At 53.6% G+C, this 19411-nt stretch overlaps 6 protein-coding genes across 6 annotated transcripts; 3 read left to right on the forward strand and 3 right to left on the reverse strand.

Annotated features, from left to right (window-relative positions):
- Window positions 1-72: 72 nt before the first annotated feature.
- Z520_02413 (uncharacterized protein) lies at window positions 73-933 on the reverse strand (the record flags this gene model as incomplete). Its single annotated transcript, XM_016772927.1, has 1 exon — window positions 73-933. The coding sequence occupies one exon, from the start codon at window positions 931-933 to the stop codon at window positions 73-75; it is 861 nt and encodes a 286-aa protein (XP_016636397.1).
- Window positions 934-1677: 744 nt separating this feature from the next.
- Window positions 1678-3158, reverse strand: Z520_02414 (uncharacterized protein; the record flags this gene model as incomplete). Its single annotated transcript, XM_016772928.1, has 3 exons — window positions 1678-2471; window positions 2529-2966; window positions 3038-3158. The coding sequence occupies 3 exons, from the start codon at window positions 3156-3158 to the stop codon at window positions 1678-1680; spliced, it is 1353 nt and encodes a 450-aa protein (XP_016636398.1).
- A 1761-nt stretch (window positions 3159-4919) lies between these two features.
- Z520_02415 (uncharacterized protein) lies at window positions 4920-6320 on the forward strand (the record flags this gene model as incomplete). Its single annotated transcript, XM_016772929.1, has 3 exons — window positions 4920-5543; window positions 5613-6209; window positions 6270-6320. 3 exons carry the CDS (start codon window positions 4920-4922, stop codon window positions 6318-6320), a joined length of 1272 nt encoding a protein of 423 aa, XP_016636399.1.
- Window positions 6321-10289: 3969 nt separating this feature from the next.
- Z520_02416 (uncharacterized protein) lies at window positions 10290-11096 on the forward strand (the record flags this gene model as incomplete). Its single annotated transcript, XM_016772930.1, has 1 exon — window positions 10290-11096. One exon carries the CDS (start codon window positions 10290-10292, stop codon window positions 11094-11096), a length of 807 nt encoding a protein of 268 aa, XP_016636400.1.
- Window positions 11097-12755: 1659 nt separating this feature from the next.
- Z520_02417 (uncharacterized protein) lies at window positions 12756-14591 on the forward strand (the record flags this gene model as incomplete). Its single annotated transcript, XM_016772931.1, has 1 exon — window positions 12756-14591. The coding sequence occupies one exon, from the start codon at window positions 12756-12758 to the stop codon at window positions 14589-14591; it is 1836 nt and encodes a 611-aa protein (XP_016636401.1).
- A 1965-nt stretch (window positions 14592-16556) lies between these two features.
- Window positions 16557-17120, reverse strand: Z520_02418 (uncharacterized protein; the record flags this gene model as incomplete). The annotated part of the gene is made up of 1 exon (XM_016772932.1): window positions 16557-17120. The coding sequence occupies one exon, from the start codon at window positions 17118-17120 to the stop codon at window positions 16557-16559; it is 564 nt and encodes a 187-aa protein (XP_016636402.1).
- Between the last annotated feature and the right edge of the window lie 2291 nt (window positions 17121-19411).

Here is a 19411-nt window from a genome sequence, read left to right on the forward strand (position 1 = left end):
TCTTCTTATCTGATAGGGTATCGCGTATCTTACGAGGTCCTCGCATCTCATCCTCGTCCTCCTAACACCGTCCTACCGTCCAGCCCACCCCTCAGGAATCAAGATCGCGCCCACTTCTTCAACCCCCCTCTCCATAACCAATAAATTATACGCGGCCGCCGCGTTGGGCGTGTCCATGACGTCCACCTTAATACCCAGCTCTTCAGAGATGTAAGCGCGGGTTTCGCGTGAGAGCATCCACAGTCTGTGGCCTGTGCCGACTAACAAAAGGTCGGGTTTCGGGTAGAGGAGAGACAATAAACCGAGGGTCTGGGGTGGGAAGGTCAACAGGCCGCGCGGGGAGAGGAAGGGCGTAAACGTTGCATTCCCACGGGAGGAGTCGCCAGCAGCAGCAGCAGCAGCAGCAGTGCTTGTATACATCCACGGCGTCCACACAAACGCTTCTCCACCAAGTAACATCACACCTTTCCCTCCCGACGTGTGCACACCGTTATTCAAATGGAACCCGTCGCTCGTGCACGCGTCGATGGAAGTAGCGGGTTCTTCAACGCCCGCGGCGGCCAAGATGTCCATCTTGGAGAAATCCGTCTGCGTGTCTTCTTTCGAGGCGGGCCCGCGGTCGTGGGTCTTTGGTGCGCGTGGATTTATCGGCGGTCTGGAGGGCGCGGTGGAGGGAGTGCCAGGTTGAGAGGAGGACGGGGCCTGGCGATTCTGGGCCGCCGCTGTTGTGGTTGTGGAAAGTGCTCGCACGCGTCTCGCCAGAGAGAGTTGAGAAGAGTGGTGGTATTTTTGACGTCGAGTGATGGGCATAGCTAGCGGGCTTTGCGCTCGAGATAGGTTCGTATGTCGAAGAGCCAGAGGCGATCCCGGTGCTGCTCCTGCTGCAGTTGCGCGACGCAGCGCACGGAGGAGGTCTGCGGACGGAGCTCGCATTTTTCCTTCTTCCTTCTTATTTCTTTCGTTCACTGCAGGAAAACAGCAAAGCTCGAGCAACGGGACTCGGTGAAGAAAGAGAGAGAGCCTCGCTCTTGCAGCGCTATTTCCAACACCGCGGCAACGTTCGACCTCGAGGTTCCTCAGACCGAACCCTGCGGCACGGGGATGAGGATGTGTGCAGAACAGACCGGATACCTAATGTGAGGGACGGGTTGGTGGATCTCAGGACGAGGACCTCCAGGCGTCAACCGTCCATCGAAATCACAGACTTGCTTGCTGTCGTTGGGTAAGGGCCATTGGAGGTTGGGGGGAGAAAAATAGTCCATGACAGTCAATAATCCAAACCATGACTTCATCGTCTGCTGGCCGAGAGCGCAGCTACTGTATCGAGTACGAGCTCGCGAGGTACACCTACAGCCAATCAAGGGGCCATCATTTCCATCTGCTTCACGAGGTACTCTCAAGCTTATTTGTACATGGTCGATCCTTCACATGTATTATGATGATAGATTTCCCCCTATTTGTCCACCCTCACATAGACTCCCTTGCTGGTATGCGCGGGAAGCCATCAGACTCGAAATCTCTCAAATACATATGTATGTCAATGCACCACCTACATGCCTTGTCAATTGCAATGCACCGCCATGCGCAAACCGAACAAGCTTTAAATCTGACATGCCCACCCTGCCTTCACATGCTTCGTCGTTTTAAATTATCAAATATTCAGAGGAAATCCGCAAATTACATGATGCACAATCCAACAACTGCAACAACCACGGCAAACAGACTTCCCTTGAGCACCGTTTCACTCTTGCCGCCAATCTGGCCCGCCCCGTTGGAAGAGTCGCCTCCGTCGCCTTGCACGAACCCTGTCGACGCAGCTCCTGTGGCGCTGGCACTGCTACTTCCCGAGCCGGAATTGTCACCGCTTCCGCTATCACTGCTGCCCGTGGTGTTGTCGCCACGCCCACCGTTGCTGCCAGTGCCGCCACCAGAAAGACCGGGAACAGTGGCCGGTTGAGTCGTCTTGGACGAGCCACTTGAGCTGGCCGTGTTGCTGCCAGCCGACTCGTTGGTGCCGGTACCAAGGAACGATTTAAGTACGGTGTTGTCGTTGGTGATTTCGACGGTGTTGTTGGTCATGGCCGGGTCGGTGAAGATGTAGGACTTGCTGCCGTTGACGTTTGCGCCTGCAGGCGGATCGTAGCACTGTACCGTAACCTCGTCGAACTGGGCGTAGTAGTAGCCGTTGGTCATGTATGGTGAGTCCCATTGCACAAGACCTCCAGCCCATTCGATGGTGCCTTCGCCGTTGGACGCGAGACCGCCCGGCCACAGTGACAGCTGCACTTGGCACGGCGTTTGAGGATAGTAATATCGGTTTGCCGTCTCATTCCAGGTGTCTTCACGGTTCAGGGTACGGACTGCGTTGCCATCAATCGACCAAGTAATGCTGTCAGGTTGCCAATCAATTTCATATTCGTGGAAGTTTGCGTGCACGTCCGAGAGGCCAGTAGTATTACCGCCGTTGGTGTCTGGATTCCCAATCAGTATATTCTTTCGGATCCCCCAATACATAGAATTTCACTTACAGACTGGTACACCCTGGGAGTAGAAGTTTGTTTGAGCACTGGTCAACTGCGTGCCCACGAACTCGAAATCGATTTCGTCCTTGGAATTACCGAGCAGAATGAACGCAGTGACGACACCAGCACCGGCAGACGTGGCGAATCTCGCGCTGATTTTGCCATACCACACGGAGCGTGTGCTAGCCAGCAGTGTCCCCACTGTTCCTTCGGCCATGGTCAGGAGCACCGAGTTGTTGTATTCCAAGGGGCTGCCGGAAGAGACCCAATCGGCGGTAGTGGGATCTCCCAGATACTTGGTATTGGGCATGATCCCGTCGAGATTACTAAAGTCATAGGTTTGAGATTGACAGACAGGCGCGGGAACGCAGGAATCGAGGCTGAACGAGTTGACGGGATCACATCCCCCTAGACAGTAGGCGCCAACACCACACTGACCATATTCTGCCAGTCCATTGATTGTCAGTATCTTGGTCTTTTCCGCCACAAGGTTTCTGGCGGGTCAATAAACATACGCGAACAGCAGGGGGTATCTGAAGGACACTGAACACCACCGCCGCAGGTTGTCTGAGCAAAGACCGTAGGTGCCAACGCGGCGGCAACGAAGATGAGCGAATGCCAGACTCCGCCCGTCATTTTGTTTTATTTTCCTCGGGGTTAGGGTCGGTCGGATGCGTATGCAGTCGTCAATGAAAGGGCGACGGCACCATGCACAGATATACGGAAGCAAGGCCTCGAGCGCAGTACAAAGAGATTCGACCGTGTAAATAGAGTATCACAACAGGCAGGGGGCTGCTCTGGTCGTACAAAGAACGAGATCAAGAAGATTCGTCAGATGTTGCTGAGCGAGAGGATGGAATCCGCAGTCGGGAATTGGGGGTTGTATTCGAACAAAGAAGGGCCAACAACGAGCGGCACCCACCACCAGATGACCTGTTGGACGCGTGGATGCAGAAAGGCAACGAACGAAGTTAGCGAGAGTAAAAAGGGTTGCTTTAGATAAAGAAGAGTGCAAAGAAGGGAGGTATTACAACGACGGAATGATGATGTGGGAAGAGAAGGACCAGGATGCAAAAAGAGAGAGATGGAAGGGAGAGCGAGGCGTGCTACGGAGATGCGCAGGCAAAACAGGCTGTGGCATTGGCGCAGGCAAGGCCAAAAAAATCCAGTTAGCAACCCAAAGCAAATGGTACTGGCACCCACTGGGTGGTGTTACTATGCTTGGATTGACGCAGGTGGTTCCCCCCCTGCGGTGCCTGTTGGGTGCCTGTGAGTGGCTCTGGATGAATACCAGCCCTGGAGAGGCTCCCTAGGCCCCGAGATCCAGGCCCATGGGAGCCCTGAGTGGTTCGAGGGGGCACCAGGGGGTCCCATTGCGTGACGCGGCGCGTGAAACATGGCGAGGGAGAGAGCTAGGCGGGTCCATCTATTACCCGTTAACCCTAGATCGGTTAAGAGATGGTGGCTGCGGCCTAAGTGATTGGCGGGGTTTGTGGCGGCGACTCTGCAGAGGTTCGATGGTCGTAATATGTCTCGGCAGGGTGATTGACTGAGGCCAAAATGAAGCGTCGCATCTCTTCCTCAAGGAATACATACCATCTTGTCCCAGTCTGTCCCTTTAATGGCATGGTATGTAGTTGGTTGCTTGGTCGGCGCCACCCGCAACAAAGGGGCTCAAAACCTGTGGGGAGGCACGAGGAGAAACTCGAAGGCTCGCCTGCTCCCGCTGCTCACGTGTCAACCTCCCATCGCTTGCACAGCCACTCAATTCCTCAAAGCAGTAGTGGGCTCACTGCGAGTCATCAAGATCAGACTCAAGGGAAAGACGAGATGGTCATCACTTTCTTCTGACAGTCGGACCGATGTGTGTCGGTCCGTCAGAATAACCATCTGACCAGAAGGGCCAGACGGACACACCCTCAGAATCATCGGCTCCATGACGGAAATCAACCGAGCACGCCTGATGCCTCGAGGTTGAGGCATGCAGGCCCAGGAATACGAGCCCCTCTGTTCTAGAAACTGACCTCCAACTGCCGAACACCAAGAGATCTGATTATTCGATCTTTCTCCTTTTCATCCTGAGGCTCGTATACACATCTCCCGCGTTCGCAGACCGAAGTTACAAGAACAGTAAGCCCGGAATGTTCCGCCTCACCATCTGTCCATATTCGAACGTCTTGTCAGCTCCGCGTACTGCATAAGCAAACACCTCTTCGTTATAAATATTTAGTTAGGGTAAAGGTCACCGAGACGTCTCATCGACCACTGCATCGAACTGCAAGGCTAGGCGACCAGGTTACTGACAATGGGGTCAATTGAACCAAAGCGACCATTCGAAAAGGTAAGACTGACTCGCAGCAGTCGTTGCTCGACATCGATTGTCCACTTGAGTGCAGCATGTTTGTTCAATCATACCAGAAACTCACCGGGAACAAAACACAGATTGTAATCGTGGGAGCCGGTCCAGCCGGATTGCTCCTCGCTCTACTGCTCTCGCGACATAATATCCCTTCCATCGTGCTGGAATCATGGGACCGACTGGACGAGCGACTGCGGGCAACCCAATATGGAGTGCCCGCGACCAAGATATTCCGTCATGCAGGCATTCTCGACGACATTCGGGAACAAAGCATCACGAGCTTTCCCAGCATCTGCTGGCGTCGAGTTAGCGATCACCAAAAGCTGACGGGGATTGACCTCTCCGTCGTCAAAGACCATCCCGACCGCATGACGATCCTGCCCCTCAACCAGATCATCCAAATCATGTACCGACACTGTATGGAAAAGGCCAACGGGCTGGTCGAGGTCAAGTTCAATCACAAGGTCGTGGGTACAGGTCAGGACGACAGGTCTGCCTGGGTTGATGTCGAGGTTGGAGCAGAGGGCGAAACCAAGGAGAAGAAGAGATTCACTGCCGATTATGTTATTGGGTGTGACGGAGGGAGCAGCGCAGTGAGGAAATCTCTTTTTGGCAGAGAATGGCCCGGCCAGACGTTTGATTTCCGCTTGCTGGTCCAAAATGTCCGTTCATCCACAGCCCTCTCTTTTGCGTTATAAAATCGGGTGCCAAAGACTGATCGGAGCACACAGGTGTGGTACGACGGCTTCGAGAAACATGGTTGGGACGGAGGCAATTATATGGTCGACCCGGAATTCTGGGGTCTGATCGCAAAACGAGGCAAAGGGGGTCTCTGGCGTGTCACTTACGGTGACAGCACTGTCGGTCTGTCCGATGAAGAGTACCTGGAACGGCGGAACACGGCCTTCAAAAAGTTACTGCCAGGCCATCCCGATCCCGGCGAGTACAAAATCACCCAGACGGACCAGTTTCGGATCCACAACCGTTGCGTCGAGAAGATGAGGGTGGGACGAATCATCCTCGCCGCCGACGCCGCTCACGTGTGTAACCCATTCGGTGGCTATGGTTGTATGACGGCAGTTCTGGATGTTGGTGCCCTAGCCGACTGCCTGATCGGCCTGTATGAGGGCAAGGCGGACGAGAGCATCCTGGACCTGTACGCCGACATCCGCCGCGAGAAGTTCCTGAAATATGTGGACGCAAGGTCGATGAAGAATCTGAACAGGATCATGCACAGCGATCCCGACACGGTCCTGGAGACCGACAAGTTTTTGCAATTGCTCAAAGGGTTGGAAGGCGACGAGGAGGCGACAAGGGCATTCCTGCTGGTAAGTTTGTTTTATTTCTCGCCTTGTTCGAAGATAGGGCCGCTCACCGGAATCCTTTAGAAATATTCCAGCATCGAACACGACTTCACCCAGTACTACAAGGAAACGTAGGGGGAATGGCAAAGGAGAAACTCTTGCGAGCTTGGATCACTTTGACTGGCACCCAACTGGGGATGTGCATCTTGGCTCTCGGGAGCAGTTCTCGACCCTGAGAAAAGGGGTCGTAGATAGTCGTGCTCACATGAAGCGTGGCAAATAGACTAGCAATGCATCGCGATCCACGGAGGACTGAGAAGGGCGTAGTGGAAATACCTTGCCGAAGTGCAAGAGGGAATAGGAACTCACCTCGCTTGACGAGTTTCTGGACCAGAGCCTCCCCACTACGAGAAAAGAACCCGAGTACGTCGTAGAAAGCACAACCCTCCCCTTTCAGCGACTTGTAATCTGGAGCAAGGTCAATGTTCCCCCTCCGGGATCGTAAGTATATCCTGAAATGCTTTTGTCTGCAGTGCTCTGGTTGAGAAATGACGGTTGTCCAGCATGCCTTGTCGAAAAGCAGCATCTTTGACTCACTCCTGCAAGCCCGTTTCAGGGATCGGACTCCATCACCGGATTCGAGCAGTGTCCAACGGGTCTTGGCCTTTTTGAATCTAGGTATGCTCAGTATTCGCAAGTAAGCTCCTTTTCTCCTTTATGAGCCAGGAATAGAGTCAACCACCCACTGCCATGCTCGTCGGAACTTGCGCTGGTCTAGGCGCTCGTGGTCTCGTTTGTTGGCGCTTGTTTCTTCAATCACCACGCTGTGGACTGTGGCGGTAGAAAGTTCAGAGATACGAGAGTGCTTCTCGGGCATTCTGCGTGCTGTGCTTTGATATCTAATACATATCAACTCGCATGCGAGCCAGACAAATGCAGTAAGCATGTAGTGCCATTTCTGCATAGCGTCGTTTCTTGGGTGCAATCTCCGACATCCGACAGCCGAGTTGCCATAATGTAACACTCTGCCAGCGAGATAGAGGAAGCAAGGTAGAGACAAGTCGGCTCCAGAAAAGACACACTACGGACAACTCTTAGGCAAGAGCATGTCCGTAGAGCTCCGGAGGTGGATCGTGAACTTAGCAGAGCGTGGAAAAAGTTTGATAGAGCTGTTGCCTACCTATTCCAGCGACGATCTGTCCGGGCCGCAAAGCTAAGAAGGGCCAATTGATAGCCTCGTCCACGTCATATTTCAGGGAAGTACAGGTTCGCACCGAGGATTCATGGGTTCCTCGCACCGTGCTCTCTACGTAGCTATCTCAGCGGCAATAAAATTGATGGATTGCAAGGCGCCAAGATTGGTGTGACAGTTTTGTGCAGCCACCTACCTAGGTAGGTAAAGAGCCTCACCGTCCACAATCACCTGCATGACTTCAGATTGTGCCAAGCGAAGAGGCTGATAGCAGTGGTGGCACCTGTGGTGGTGTTGCATCTTAACCCGCAGCAGCTGATGGCTGGTGTTAGTCGCCTTCCAATCGTAGATCGGTACCCAAGGCAAATCGGTGGCTGGGCAAAGGTCGGTTGTCGGCAGTCCAAAGATTAGATCGCAAGCCCTACCAAATTCCATAGGTATACTCACTTGTACTCGTTGAAGGATACGGAGTACCTACATGTTGTAATGTCTCCAAAATGTACGGATATCTACTCCATCTGCTTTGAGGGGACGGACTACACTGTGAGCCGCCGCTGGATATTCCGTGACATTCATCCCGGTAGCCCACTGTCGACATGGATGATCAGCCGATGTCCGGTCGTCTGGTAATATCCTCTGCATTGAGCCATTTCCGTAACCTCGTCGTCTGCAGCTGATGGTGCATGTCAAGCAAGGTCTCCCAAGCCACATGGCATGAGCAGCCGTTTCCAAGCATTGGCCAAGGCTCCGGGCTGAGGTCTTGGACTTTCTGGAGCTGGTGACAATTTCCTGGAGAAATCCTGTTTTGCTCGACGTGCGGAGCGGTATGTTCCATCCAGGAGAGCCGGTCATCAGGTGGCACAAGTCAGTTGGCCTGTAGAGCAAAGCACTTTTGTGTACTCGGTGAGCACTGAGCAAAACCCGGACGTGGCTGAACAGATACGTGGGCATTAGACGCGCCCGACCGCTCTGAGTAGAATTGCACGACAATATCAGGAACCAATGTTTCGGTTCTGGGTTTCGCCAGGATAAGCACTACCCAGATAGGTTATTCACTGAGTCTGGACTGGATCATACCTAGGTAGGCCACCTGGCACCTGCATGGGAGACAAGGAGACAGGTATGGCTTCTTTCACCCAAGAATCTGCCGTGTGATCCTCCTGAAATTAGCATCGTTCAGCTCGACGTGGTCATTGAGCCAGTCATGGCGTAGGACAACGCGCGCAGACCAGATAACCCCCAACGCCGTGTCTTGTGTTCCGCCTTGGCCAAAGAGTGAGGACCCTAGGTAGATATGTCGAGGAAGGGCTTTGGTCTCCGCCAATATGCAGGCCAAGCCCAGCGAAGGTTAGAAAGTGGAAGTAGTAACCTGCCTAGGTACCTAGTAGCCAGGAACCAGTCCGAGCTCCGGAATGGAGAATGCCGATCGTGATGTAACTTGGGGTGTTTGTGGCTTGTAGACGTGCTGGACCGCGACTCGGCAGCGCGACGAGATTAACGATGCTGTCTGGACTCTGGACACCGACATCCGCACTCTGCGCCTCGTCTCTTGTTCGCTGGGTTGCTTTGTGATTACTCTAGTATGGGGCTAGTATACTGATAATGAGCACCAGGGGTCGTCCGGGGGGCCTAGGGAGAGGCTCACAGGGTCGCTCGAAGGATACGGGGTATTTGGTCACCCACAGGTTGCAAGATGAATTTGCGCACCGCCCGTTGTTAGGCCCGACGCCAAGCAACAGCCAGCAGCAGCCAGCAGCAGCCAACCGTCGACCAAAACTCCACCGCCAAAAGACTTCGCTAGTAAGTGGTTGATTATCTCCAGCCGGACTGTGATTAGCATCATATTGTATCGCTCTCAACCTTGACGCCCCCCTTTTCCCGCACAGGTTGCTTTCGGATGTCGGTGGAGTATACCCTTGTCGCTTCTGATCATCGGCTTCTCATTTGTCCTCAAATCAATGTAATCGCTGGGTGTCTCCAACCACCGCAGCCTGTTCCTAAATGGACCTCCACTCCTGCGAGCTGTTCGCCACCGTCATTCGTTCCTGTTTCATCGCTGCAGTCCATGCGCCCAGAAATCATAAGAAGGATTTTGGCAATCAGAGAGAAGGGGGCAATATGTTTTGTCCTGGTACACCGTATGTGGCTGGGCAGCTGCTCAGTGCAAAGAAAGAAGCCAAGAGACTCGTAAAGAGATACACAAGAAGCACAGGCGTCTACCGTAGACAGAGGGTACGAGCCCGAGGCTGAGCTGGTCGCGGTGCGCGTTTCCGTTTCTGCAAGGTAAAATGATCTGATCGTCGCACCAGAGATTGATTAAACTTTATCCCTCGTGTTGGTGCTCTTTGCGGTGTTCCGGACGCACTGCTCAGTAGTTCCTCACTGAGTTTCTCTCGTCAGCATCGACGTCTCAAAATTGAGGGATCCTCTCAGGCAGCGGTTAGCGACCCCAGTTCCTCAGTTGGTCCTGGTCGAGCGATTGAAAGACGGTCTAACACAGTATAGTCGCCTTGCTTGGGGCCGAGCACGTTCAAAAGTGGATCTGCGCGACACAAGGAAATCTCGTAGTTTCTCCTTAGGGTCGTAGGTAGGCAAACTCCCATCGCGACCCTTGTTCAGCGAGCTGGTCCTCCTTGGACATGGCCGTGGTGGGTGGTTGATGGAGCCATCGTTCTCCGTGAGTTCGCGCGTCGATAAAAAAGATAAGTCTTGCTTGGTCCCCTCGTGAATCGACTTCATCCATCCCATTCTTGCTCTCCTTCTCTTGCGCGTCTGCCCGCTTCGTTGTGTTTGGGACTGCTTCAACCTGTCAAACTCATCAGTGACCCAGCCCTCGGTTGCATCGTCTTGCGTCAGGCTCCCTCCATCCAACTGCTTCGACCTTGCCCACCTGAACACTCTCGACATACGAAATGGGTCAGACAGCATCTCAACCCGAGGGCGGCAAGACCCTCAAGGTCATCGGCGCCGGTCTCTCCAGAACGGGAACCACATCATTCGGAGCAGCCTGTTCCTACCTCCTCGATGGCCCTTGTTACCACGGCGGCACCCAGATGCTCAACTCCCCCGAGTCTCACATCAAGCGATGGATTGAGATCATCAAACATACGCCCGTGAAGGATGAAGCCGACCGAAAAGCCTTGACTGAGGGCGTCAAGGAGATGCTGGATGGATACGTCGCCTGTACCGATCTGCCCTCCAACGCCTTCGTCGAGGAGCTCATGGAGATCTACCCCGACGCCAAAGTCATCTGCACAGTGCGTGATCCCGAAAAATGGTGGAACAGCTTGGCTCCGATCGTGGAGAAGGGCAACTTGACGGTTCTGTCCTGGCTTTTGGCTCCCCTTCCGACCCTGCGGTGGTTCCGAACATACCACGACGCCCTCGATGACGGCCGTGTCGGCGAATTGTACTTCCGCCCTGGCGAGCCTAAGCGACCGACCAGAGCCATGTGGGATCGACACATCGAGCACCTCAAGAAAGTCGTCCCGAAGGAGAAGCTGTTCTTCTATGACGTCCGCGATGGATGGGAGCCTCTATGCGCCATCCTGGGGGTTCCAGTGCCCAAGGATGTTCCGTTCCCCAAGCTGAACGATGCTCAAGCCATGGAGGGTTTCATGAAGAAGAGCGCCCAAAGGGGCATGATGGTGTGGGCTGGTCTCTTTGTATCTGCCGGTGCCGCCGCCTTCGCAGCTGCGAGATACGCCAAAGTATTTTGAGAGTTGAACTTTATTGTTGGAGGCTTCATGTATTCATATGGGACGATATGACTATCATCACCTTGCCAGGGCGAAGACAAGTCCGGGCAGTCGAATGAAAGGGTGCACGGATGGTTCAGTACTTTTCGAGATGAGTTGGCGCTTGGGGTTCGTGTTACTGGGCGTCATGAGGAAGGAACAAAACGGGAGTGATGGGCGTGCTTTGACAATGATTGTCAACGACTATTCTTGGTTGCTGTGGATGACGGAACATCCCAGATTGATGGCAAATAGAAGGGACCTTGTGGTTCAATGCTGAGACCGAAATGCTTCTTTGTGAACTGGTCTGGAGCTGGTACGGTTATCTCTTGTAATGCCAAATATTGAAAACCACGCATCTTCAAAAAAGACCACAGGACGAGTAGATGAGCGGGACGAATGTCGGCCATCGTCCACCTTCATATGCTCAGCCTGATTGCCATCTCCGTAAGGCTGCGAAGCGTCGGTCCTGCAAATGCCGACAAGCGTGGCGATCTTCAAGGCACAGAACCGGGAATATTCTCAAGGTCATGTTTCGAAAGTAGAAAGAGATCTTGCAAGAGAACCTGAAGAGCCACGGGCGGAACGCAATATATTTAAAGGGAGCCCTTGTCCGCGCTGGCTTGAATCCGTCAATTACGTGGGCATCCCTTTCTATGGCGCAATAGCCGCCAAGGGAGGATCAGGCTGTCAATAGTAAGGAACGAGGGAAGAATCCCGACGCCGCTTGCCAATATATCAGAATTGCACTATTACATGCTGGTACGATCCTCATTAATATGCCTGTTCTTATCAATCCTTCCGTCAAGAGCCATGTAATAGGGGAGACCCTCCAGCCATGTCTTACTGTGGCTGTTTTCCGAATTCATGTGCTGTTGCCATGATAGGATAACAGCCTCTTAGAAATGTCATGGCGCTCGTATCATCAAGCTGGCTACCTCCACAACCGTTTCAGCCGCACCAGGCTGTACTGTCACCCGTCAGGTTGAGGTCTGGCCGTTGGTCTGGACCTTCAAGGGATCTGGATGCGTGTCATGATGGAGCAGCAACCAAGCTTCATCAGAGAGTCGATGACCGCTTCGATGTACATTGCGTATCTTGTAATTTCTGGAACACAGTCAGCCAGCCACTAGTGGGAGGCGTTCCATGGCATTCGAAATTTGCCATGTTGCCAGCGCGAACTGCTTCTTATCGGACGAGGTACCGTTCTTTTCGAAGTCAGACGTACTCGCACTCGCGCAACCATACGGAGTACAAAACATAGAAATACACGATAAGTCTGCGCACCAAATCTGGCGCACAATCTATCGTTCTGTTGGCCCCAGGGAGAATGGATGTAGAGCACGAGGTACCGAGTAGATGACAGAGGATTGAATGGGCAAAGTTCGAAAAGCGCAGCTAATGGCCTGGCACCCCTGGGATGCCCAGTGCCTGGCCGAAGGTGCATGTGATACGCACTAAACCGCAATTGGCGTCTACCCGTTGCGCCTCCAAATCGCCTTGCGATGCTTGCCGCATGACCATCAAGTCTTGTCATCCGCCCAAAGGGACCAACTGATTAATGTTGGTTGTTATATGGCTTCATCAGACTTGACTGCGCAGCCTTGAGTCTGCATACAAGATCAACACCGTTCCGTCGCCATGACGCGAGAGGAACCCCTGCTCGCCCGCCCTGCCTCCCCCAACTCGTCTACCCACGATATCGAAGAGGAAGACGCACTCCTCACGGGTCAACCCACCGATCGGTCCCATGATAAAAAATATCGAAAATGGAGGGAAATCGGCCTCTTCGTCTGGGCTCTCCTTGCAACTGTCGCCGTCATCATTCTAGGCGTTGTATATCAGCATGAATCCGCAGTCGCACGGGCGCGGCCTAGAACGGGAGGATGGGGCCCGGATGGAAGACCAACTGGCAAGAGAAATATGATTTTTATGGTTTCAGACGGCATGGGACCAACTTCGTTGTCAATGACACGGAGCTTCAGACAATTCACAACCGGGTTGCCCATAGATGATGTTCTGATTCTCGACAGACATCACATTGGCTCCTCCAGGACTCGAAGCACCAGCAGTCTGGTGACCGACTCGGCGGCTGGCGCCACTGCCTTTTCATGTGGATTCAAGAGTTATAATGGTGCCATTGCGGTCCTACCGGATCACACTCCCTGCGGAACAGTCCTGGAGGCTGCTAAAAGAGCCGGTTACATGACCGGACTAGTCGTGACTACGAGGATCACTGATGCCACCCCTGCCTGCTTTGCTGCCCATGCAAATCGAAGAGAATATGAAGATCTCATCGCAGAACAAATGATAGGTCACTATCCTCTCGGTCGCGTCGTGGATCTGATGATTGGTGGCGGAAGATGTCACTTCCTGCCCAACACAACTGAGGGTTCGTGCCGAGCTGACGATAAGGACGTCGTGGCCATGGCCAAGGACAAATATGGCTTTACCTACGTTGACAACAGGAAAGATTTTGACAATTTGAAGGCTGGTGATGTGAAATTACCGTTGCTTGCCTTGATTGCAGACACGGACGTCCCATATGAAATCGACAGGGTGCACGTCGACGACATCTATCCAAGCCAAGCCGAAATGGCCAAACTCGCGCTTAAAGCCTTGTCAGCAGCCACGAAGGACTCTGATCAGGGGTTTTTCCTTATGATCGAAGGCTCTAGGATCGATCACGCGGGACATTTCAATGATCCGGGCGCCCAAGTGCGCGAGGTCATGGCCCACGACGAATCCTTCGGTGCGGTGCTAGACTTCCTCGAAGACGACAAGACGGAGGGTATTCTTGTGTCTACATCGGACCATGAGACGGGTGGCCTCGCTGCAGCTCGCCAATTACATGAAGCATATCCGGCATACCTGTGGTTCCCCGAAGTTCTCGCCAATGCAACACACTCCACCGAATACCTTGCGCGCACGTGGAACGAGTACACCTCTTCCAATGCTGATACTCCACGCAAGGACAAAGGGTCCAAACTCCGCGAGCTGGTTACGTCCAATTTGGGCTTTTCGGACCTCTCAGAGGAAGAGATCGACGCTGTCATAGACGCCAAGCCGATTTGGCCTCCCTTGTACCACTTCTCGGACATGATCTCCCGCCGCGCACAGATTGGATGGTCTACGCATGGTCATTCGGCGGCGGACGTGAATATCTACGCCTCTCACCCGAGTCACGCACCAGGATTAGTGGGGAATCATGAGAATATAGAAGTGGGGGAGTTTATTGCAAAGTATCTGGACCTCGATCTTGGAGTCATTACAGCAGAGTTGAAAGACAAGAAGGTCAAGACTTCCTCTCTGGGTGAAGATACGGAGGAGGATTGGGGAGAGTGGATGGGTCCTCCCGGCCTGCCAGTCAACGAGGACGGAAGCCTCGTAGTACTGGACGCGTATCACGGGGATTTCAAGCATAGGAAACGCGAGGCCGAGGGAATTGCAGATTGCGGATGCGGCATGAAGCACTAGAAATGAGCACAGGGGAGACAGCGTTTTCATTTGGATTGTCATTCGGCGTTGACGGAGAATACAAAGCGAGGGACAAGCGAACATAATCTACCATACAGAAGGTCATACGAGACGTCTGACTAGAGGATGTGTCGACCATTGACCAGGTTTCTTCTTGTTGCAGCGGGCGTTTCATCGGATACAATCGAAGAGTATGAGCTAGCTAGAGTGATATACCAGAATCGATTCAATCAAGAGCCCCTACCCGAGGCTACGGAAACGTGTTGATGCTATATATTGTGACTCCGCTGCGGACCTTTGGTATTCCATTGGCCTTTGTGCCTGCGTCTGCACCGAGTCCTGCGTACCTAGGTAGCCAGCCTCGTCTTCCACGCACATATACGGACGACAAGAAAAGCCTCGCCAGTTACATTTCCCTAGTCCCTCCTCGTCCTCGCCGGCGGTTGGAAGAGGGGGGTGGGCTTTCGGACGCCACATCGCGGTTCGTGGCAGGGGTAGCCTCTGCCTGGAGGCGTGCTTCTTGCGCTTCATGGCTCGCTCTCATGGATCGTGCCTCGTGGCGTACCGAGATCGAGATGGCTGCAGCGGCCACCCAGGGGTAAGAGGGAGGGACGTGATGTGTGAGTGGCTTTTCATCATGGGTGTACGAGGTACTGAGTACCGTGGACCAGGGTACAGGGTGTATACATTACAGTGTCTCGTGTGTGTGTCGTCCCTATCTCCAGCCTCTCCCCACATCTACCTACCTATAAACCCTGGTCATGGTCGTGGTGGTGGTACGAAAGAGGTGGTAGGTACCTAAGGTGGCGGGGAACAAAAAACAAAAAACGCTAAATAACTTCTTGGCTGGGTTCATATCCCAACCCACTGCAGCGCCTCGACAGGGTCTTGGGATGACCAGCCACCACCATCTTTAACTGGACCTCGAGCCTCCAAAGTCCCAGAAATGCGAAATGGACCCAGAAAGAGAGGTCATGTAGCGGTACATACGAGGTACATATATGGCGCAGAGGAGACTGGAGGGGCGGAGCGATGAGGGAACACGCGACACGCGACGCCGTCCTCGGTAGCTCGTGCGCTCACGCTCGTATACATCTAACTCGTAAGAGTACCTAGGTAGGTAGGTAGGTAATACTTATGTATGTACCTCATATCCACATACTCGTATACATCTAACTCGGAAGAGTATTCATTCCCGACACCCTCCCTTCCTCACCCACTCTTCCAGCAAGAGGGAGGGAGGGTCAGAAGCGCGGAGTTGGCCTGGAACTTGTTCCGTCCCGTCGACCATCAAATCTAATCAGATCGTATTCCCAGATATCATCGTCATCCATCACTCGTCGTCGTCGTCATCAATGCTTCCATGGCTCCATTAATGTCTCCAGAAAACACAAATGACCCAGGGTTCAGGAACCACAGTGATTGATTGCGGGGGATCCGAAGAGCCGGGGGCAGGCCTTTTTGTCTGGGGGGAGATGAGTTTATTTCTTCGTCCTACGTTCGGGAGTGAGGCGGGTATATATACACCACACATATATACATACCTAGGTATACACACCCCCCACCCCGACACAAGCACACACACATATGTGACACTCATATATATGGACCACCATAGTAAGTGACTTCCGAACCAGAGACAAAGCACAAACAGACACATACACAGGGGCAACACTGATTGATAAGTGATCAATTCATTATATTCATTGTGGGGATCTCCATACCCATGTTCTATTGTGAAAAACCCACACGCTAAAACTGCTGGCAAGATGGTATGTGCGGATGAAAAGACAAAAGGCCTCGTGGGCTGATTCCATTACCTATTTTCTCCAATATAAAACAATAACCAAGAGCTCCCGGGCTGCTAATGCGACATGATGCTTGCTTTTTGGGCATTGGATGCATTCCTCGTTCCTGTCGTTCGCGTCTCTATATCTCCATCTTCTCCCCCTTCATCACGACCATTTAGTTTCTCAACAGACGAGCAGTGCCAGAGGGAGGAGGGCAAGTGCCGCCAATGTCGACAATCCAGGCAGCGGAGTTGAACTCGGTGTGGATCTCGGCGAGTTGCCAGCCAGTGGGACCGACGGTGGCATCAGAGCCCTTTTGCACAGCCTTCAAGATGGTGATACCTTGAGCAGGGTAGATCTGTTCACCAACGGAACCAACCCATCGGAGAACAATGTACCCGTCACAGGTCACAACGTCGGTGCCAAGGATGGTGAAGCCGATGGGTGGCTGAGCACCTTGGCCGGCAATATATGCCTGGGCGCTGGGGAAGGTAGGGCCACCCAGAGGGATGCCAGCAATGTAGTTGATCGAGTCCGAGGTGTCAACCAGCTCGGGGGCGAGCAGGTTCGTGGCGACCGAGGCATCAAAGTTGGTGAGGGTGGAGATCCATTGGGTTTCGATTTCAATGGCGATGGAGTAGGGAATGCATGAGCCTCCGTCACCACGGGCAGTGAGGGCTGGTGCGGCCGAGGCCAGAGCGGCCAAGCTGACTGGAGCGATGATGCTGGAGAAACGCATGGTGGCTGTTTGGATTGTGTGGGTTTGGGAAAGAAAGACTTGTGTAGGTTGTTGGATTAACGTGGGTTGGTGTGGCTCTGAGCGAGAGTATTATGTAGCTTTAGGACAACGAGTGGCCTTTTGGTAAAATGAGGGTGATTCTTCTTGAGAGCTGAACTGATGATCTGAGTGAGAGAGAATTCACCTCTCAGAGCGGGAGGGCGTGTTCCTTTAATGCAAGAGAGCTGCAGGGAAGCAGTTGCTCCGTTCAGTAGGCTGGATTGCCTTGCCTGCCTTCTTTTTTTTGGGGCTTCGATCATGTGGGATTGGGAGTGGGATAGGAATAGCAGTGGCCGGTGCGCTAAAGCTCTGTCGCTCCGCCCACTTGACTGGCTGGATTCCTTCGTCCCTGGCGGCCCTGCTGGCAGCTTGGAAAAGTTTGCTTCGTTCAGGGCACAGTTTAGCTTTGTCCAGGCTCTTGCCCTGTCTTCATCCTTGTCGGTCATCCTGCGCCTGGTGGGTTTCAGCAACGAGTGTCCGGCGACTCGGGAACCGCCTTAGGCTAGATGCAGGCACGACAGGAACAGTCTGTCGCATCGGTCTGACATGAGCATCCAATTGGGCATCGCAAAACTGTCAGCTTGAGCGAGCGTCATACCGGATGAGGAGAAGTTTCAAAGGACCTGGAGGAATTCCCCGATTCTCCTTGGTAAAATAGGCGAAGAGGCTGCTGATGGCGGAGGCGCAGAGACTTTTGAGAGGAGATCCCTAAGCCCATTCGAGCCGCAGCGCAGCCAGCCCCAGCCCTGGTGGCCCGCGGCTCAGCACCTTGTTACTATCCTCGGATACTAGGGCAATGGTGTTGATGGTGTCATTGGCCAACCCCGCCTCTTTTTCTGCTCGCCGTGACCCGTATTCCACCCTGTCAACAAGCCCACGGCGCCCTCGGTGCCCAGTGCCCACCACCCAGGCAGGCCACCCATCTGGCATCGACCGACTCTTGCACCTTGGCTTCGTGTGCTGTAAAAAGCTTAGGTATACCTGTCGCCGAGCGAATGATGGAGACGCCGGCCTCGTGTCAGGACGCACGTCAGCCCCGATAGCAGCTCGGCTCCAGGGAGGAAGGTACAGTGATTGGGTGTGTAGTGAAAAAAAGAGCTGTGGCGGATGTGGAGGGGTTGGATGGCTTTCCTGGGTCAACGTGGTTGGCGGACTTGGAGGCTGGCTGGCTTGTTGGCTTGTTGGCTTGTGGGCGGTGGAGGGGTGGTGCAGCGGAGTCGACGCTGTCCTGCGGCTCCCAGCTCGCCAGGTTTTCCACTCTGTGTCAGGTACCGGCGAGCCTTGATACTCGGTACATGATCCAGAGTCATCTTTTCCCCTCCCTACAGCTCGAAAGCATCGAGGATGGAGAAGATGATGTCGATGGCAATCTCCCCTGGAAAGGTGGAGGTGGGACTGAGACACGTACGTAGGACTCCAAACTCATGGGGAAGATTGTCAGGCACCCGTAGGACAAAGATCTACAGCGCCGGGAGCACAAGATCGAGTAAAAGATTGGCAGATGGGCAGAGCTTGTCGAGCTTGAGAGCTGCACAGTTTGTCACACGGCCCTCACAGGGTGACAAGGTGACGGGGTGACACGGAGAGCCTCACGCAGCGGACTTTGACATAAGGAAGTTGCCCGACTCTCCACACAAACCTGCATACAGTCACACCCAACACCCTGACACCCTCACTAGGTGAACATCACGAACTCCTCATCCCACCACTACTGACAAACTCGGTGTAGTCAGAGTTTGAATCAACAACCACAGACATCATCCTCACGTCCGACCCAGAGCTCGACCTCCGCAACTATTCCTAGTGCCTTCTCTCTACAAACCCAGCTCTTTTCCCGGTTAACCAAGAAAGATTGTCGCTTCCACGTCCTCTCCGTCTGTAGCAGTCGATCATGGAGTTGGATACTTTCAATAGTTGGACTACTTGGTGCCTCCTTCGTCATCATATCGCCGCTCATTGAGAATCCCTCTCTCTTTGTGGCCACGGTCCTTACCGGTACTGTACACCATAAGCCGGAAGTCCCAGAGGGAAAAAAAAGGCTGCCCCAAAAAGCTCACGGAGCTCACTTTTCAGGCTAATGCAGGCCACCTCGTGGTTCCTCCTCTTCAGCTGAAAGACATTCCGCAACTTCCGTCCACCGATACCTTCCCATTTCAGACCACCTGATGAGCCTAATGCTCCGCTGAGAAGACCACGCTTTTTATGTACTTCTAGACCAACTTTGAATTGCCTTGATCTAGCCGTCGTCGGCC

The sequence above is a fragment of the Fonsecaea multimorphosa genome, assembly GCF_000836435.1.
Source record: "Fonsecaea multimorphosa CBS 102226 unplaced genomic scaffold supercont1.3, whole genome shotgun sequence".
NCBI lineage: Eukaryota > Fungi > Ascomycota > Eurotiomycetes > Chaetothyriales > Herpotrichiellaceae > Fonsecaea > Fonsecaea multimorphosa.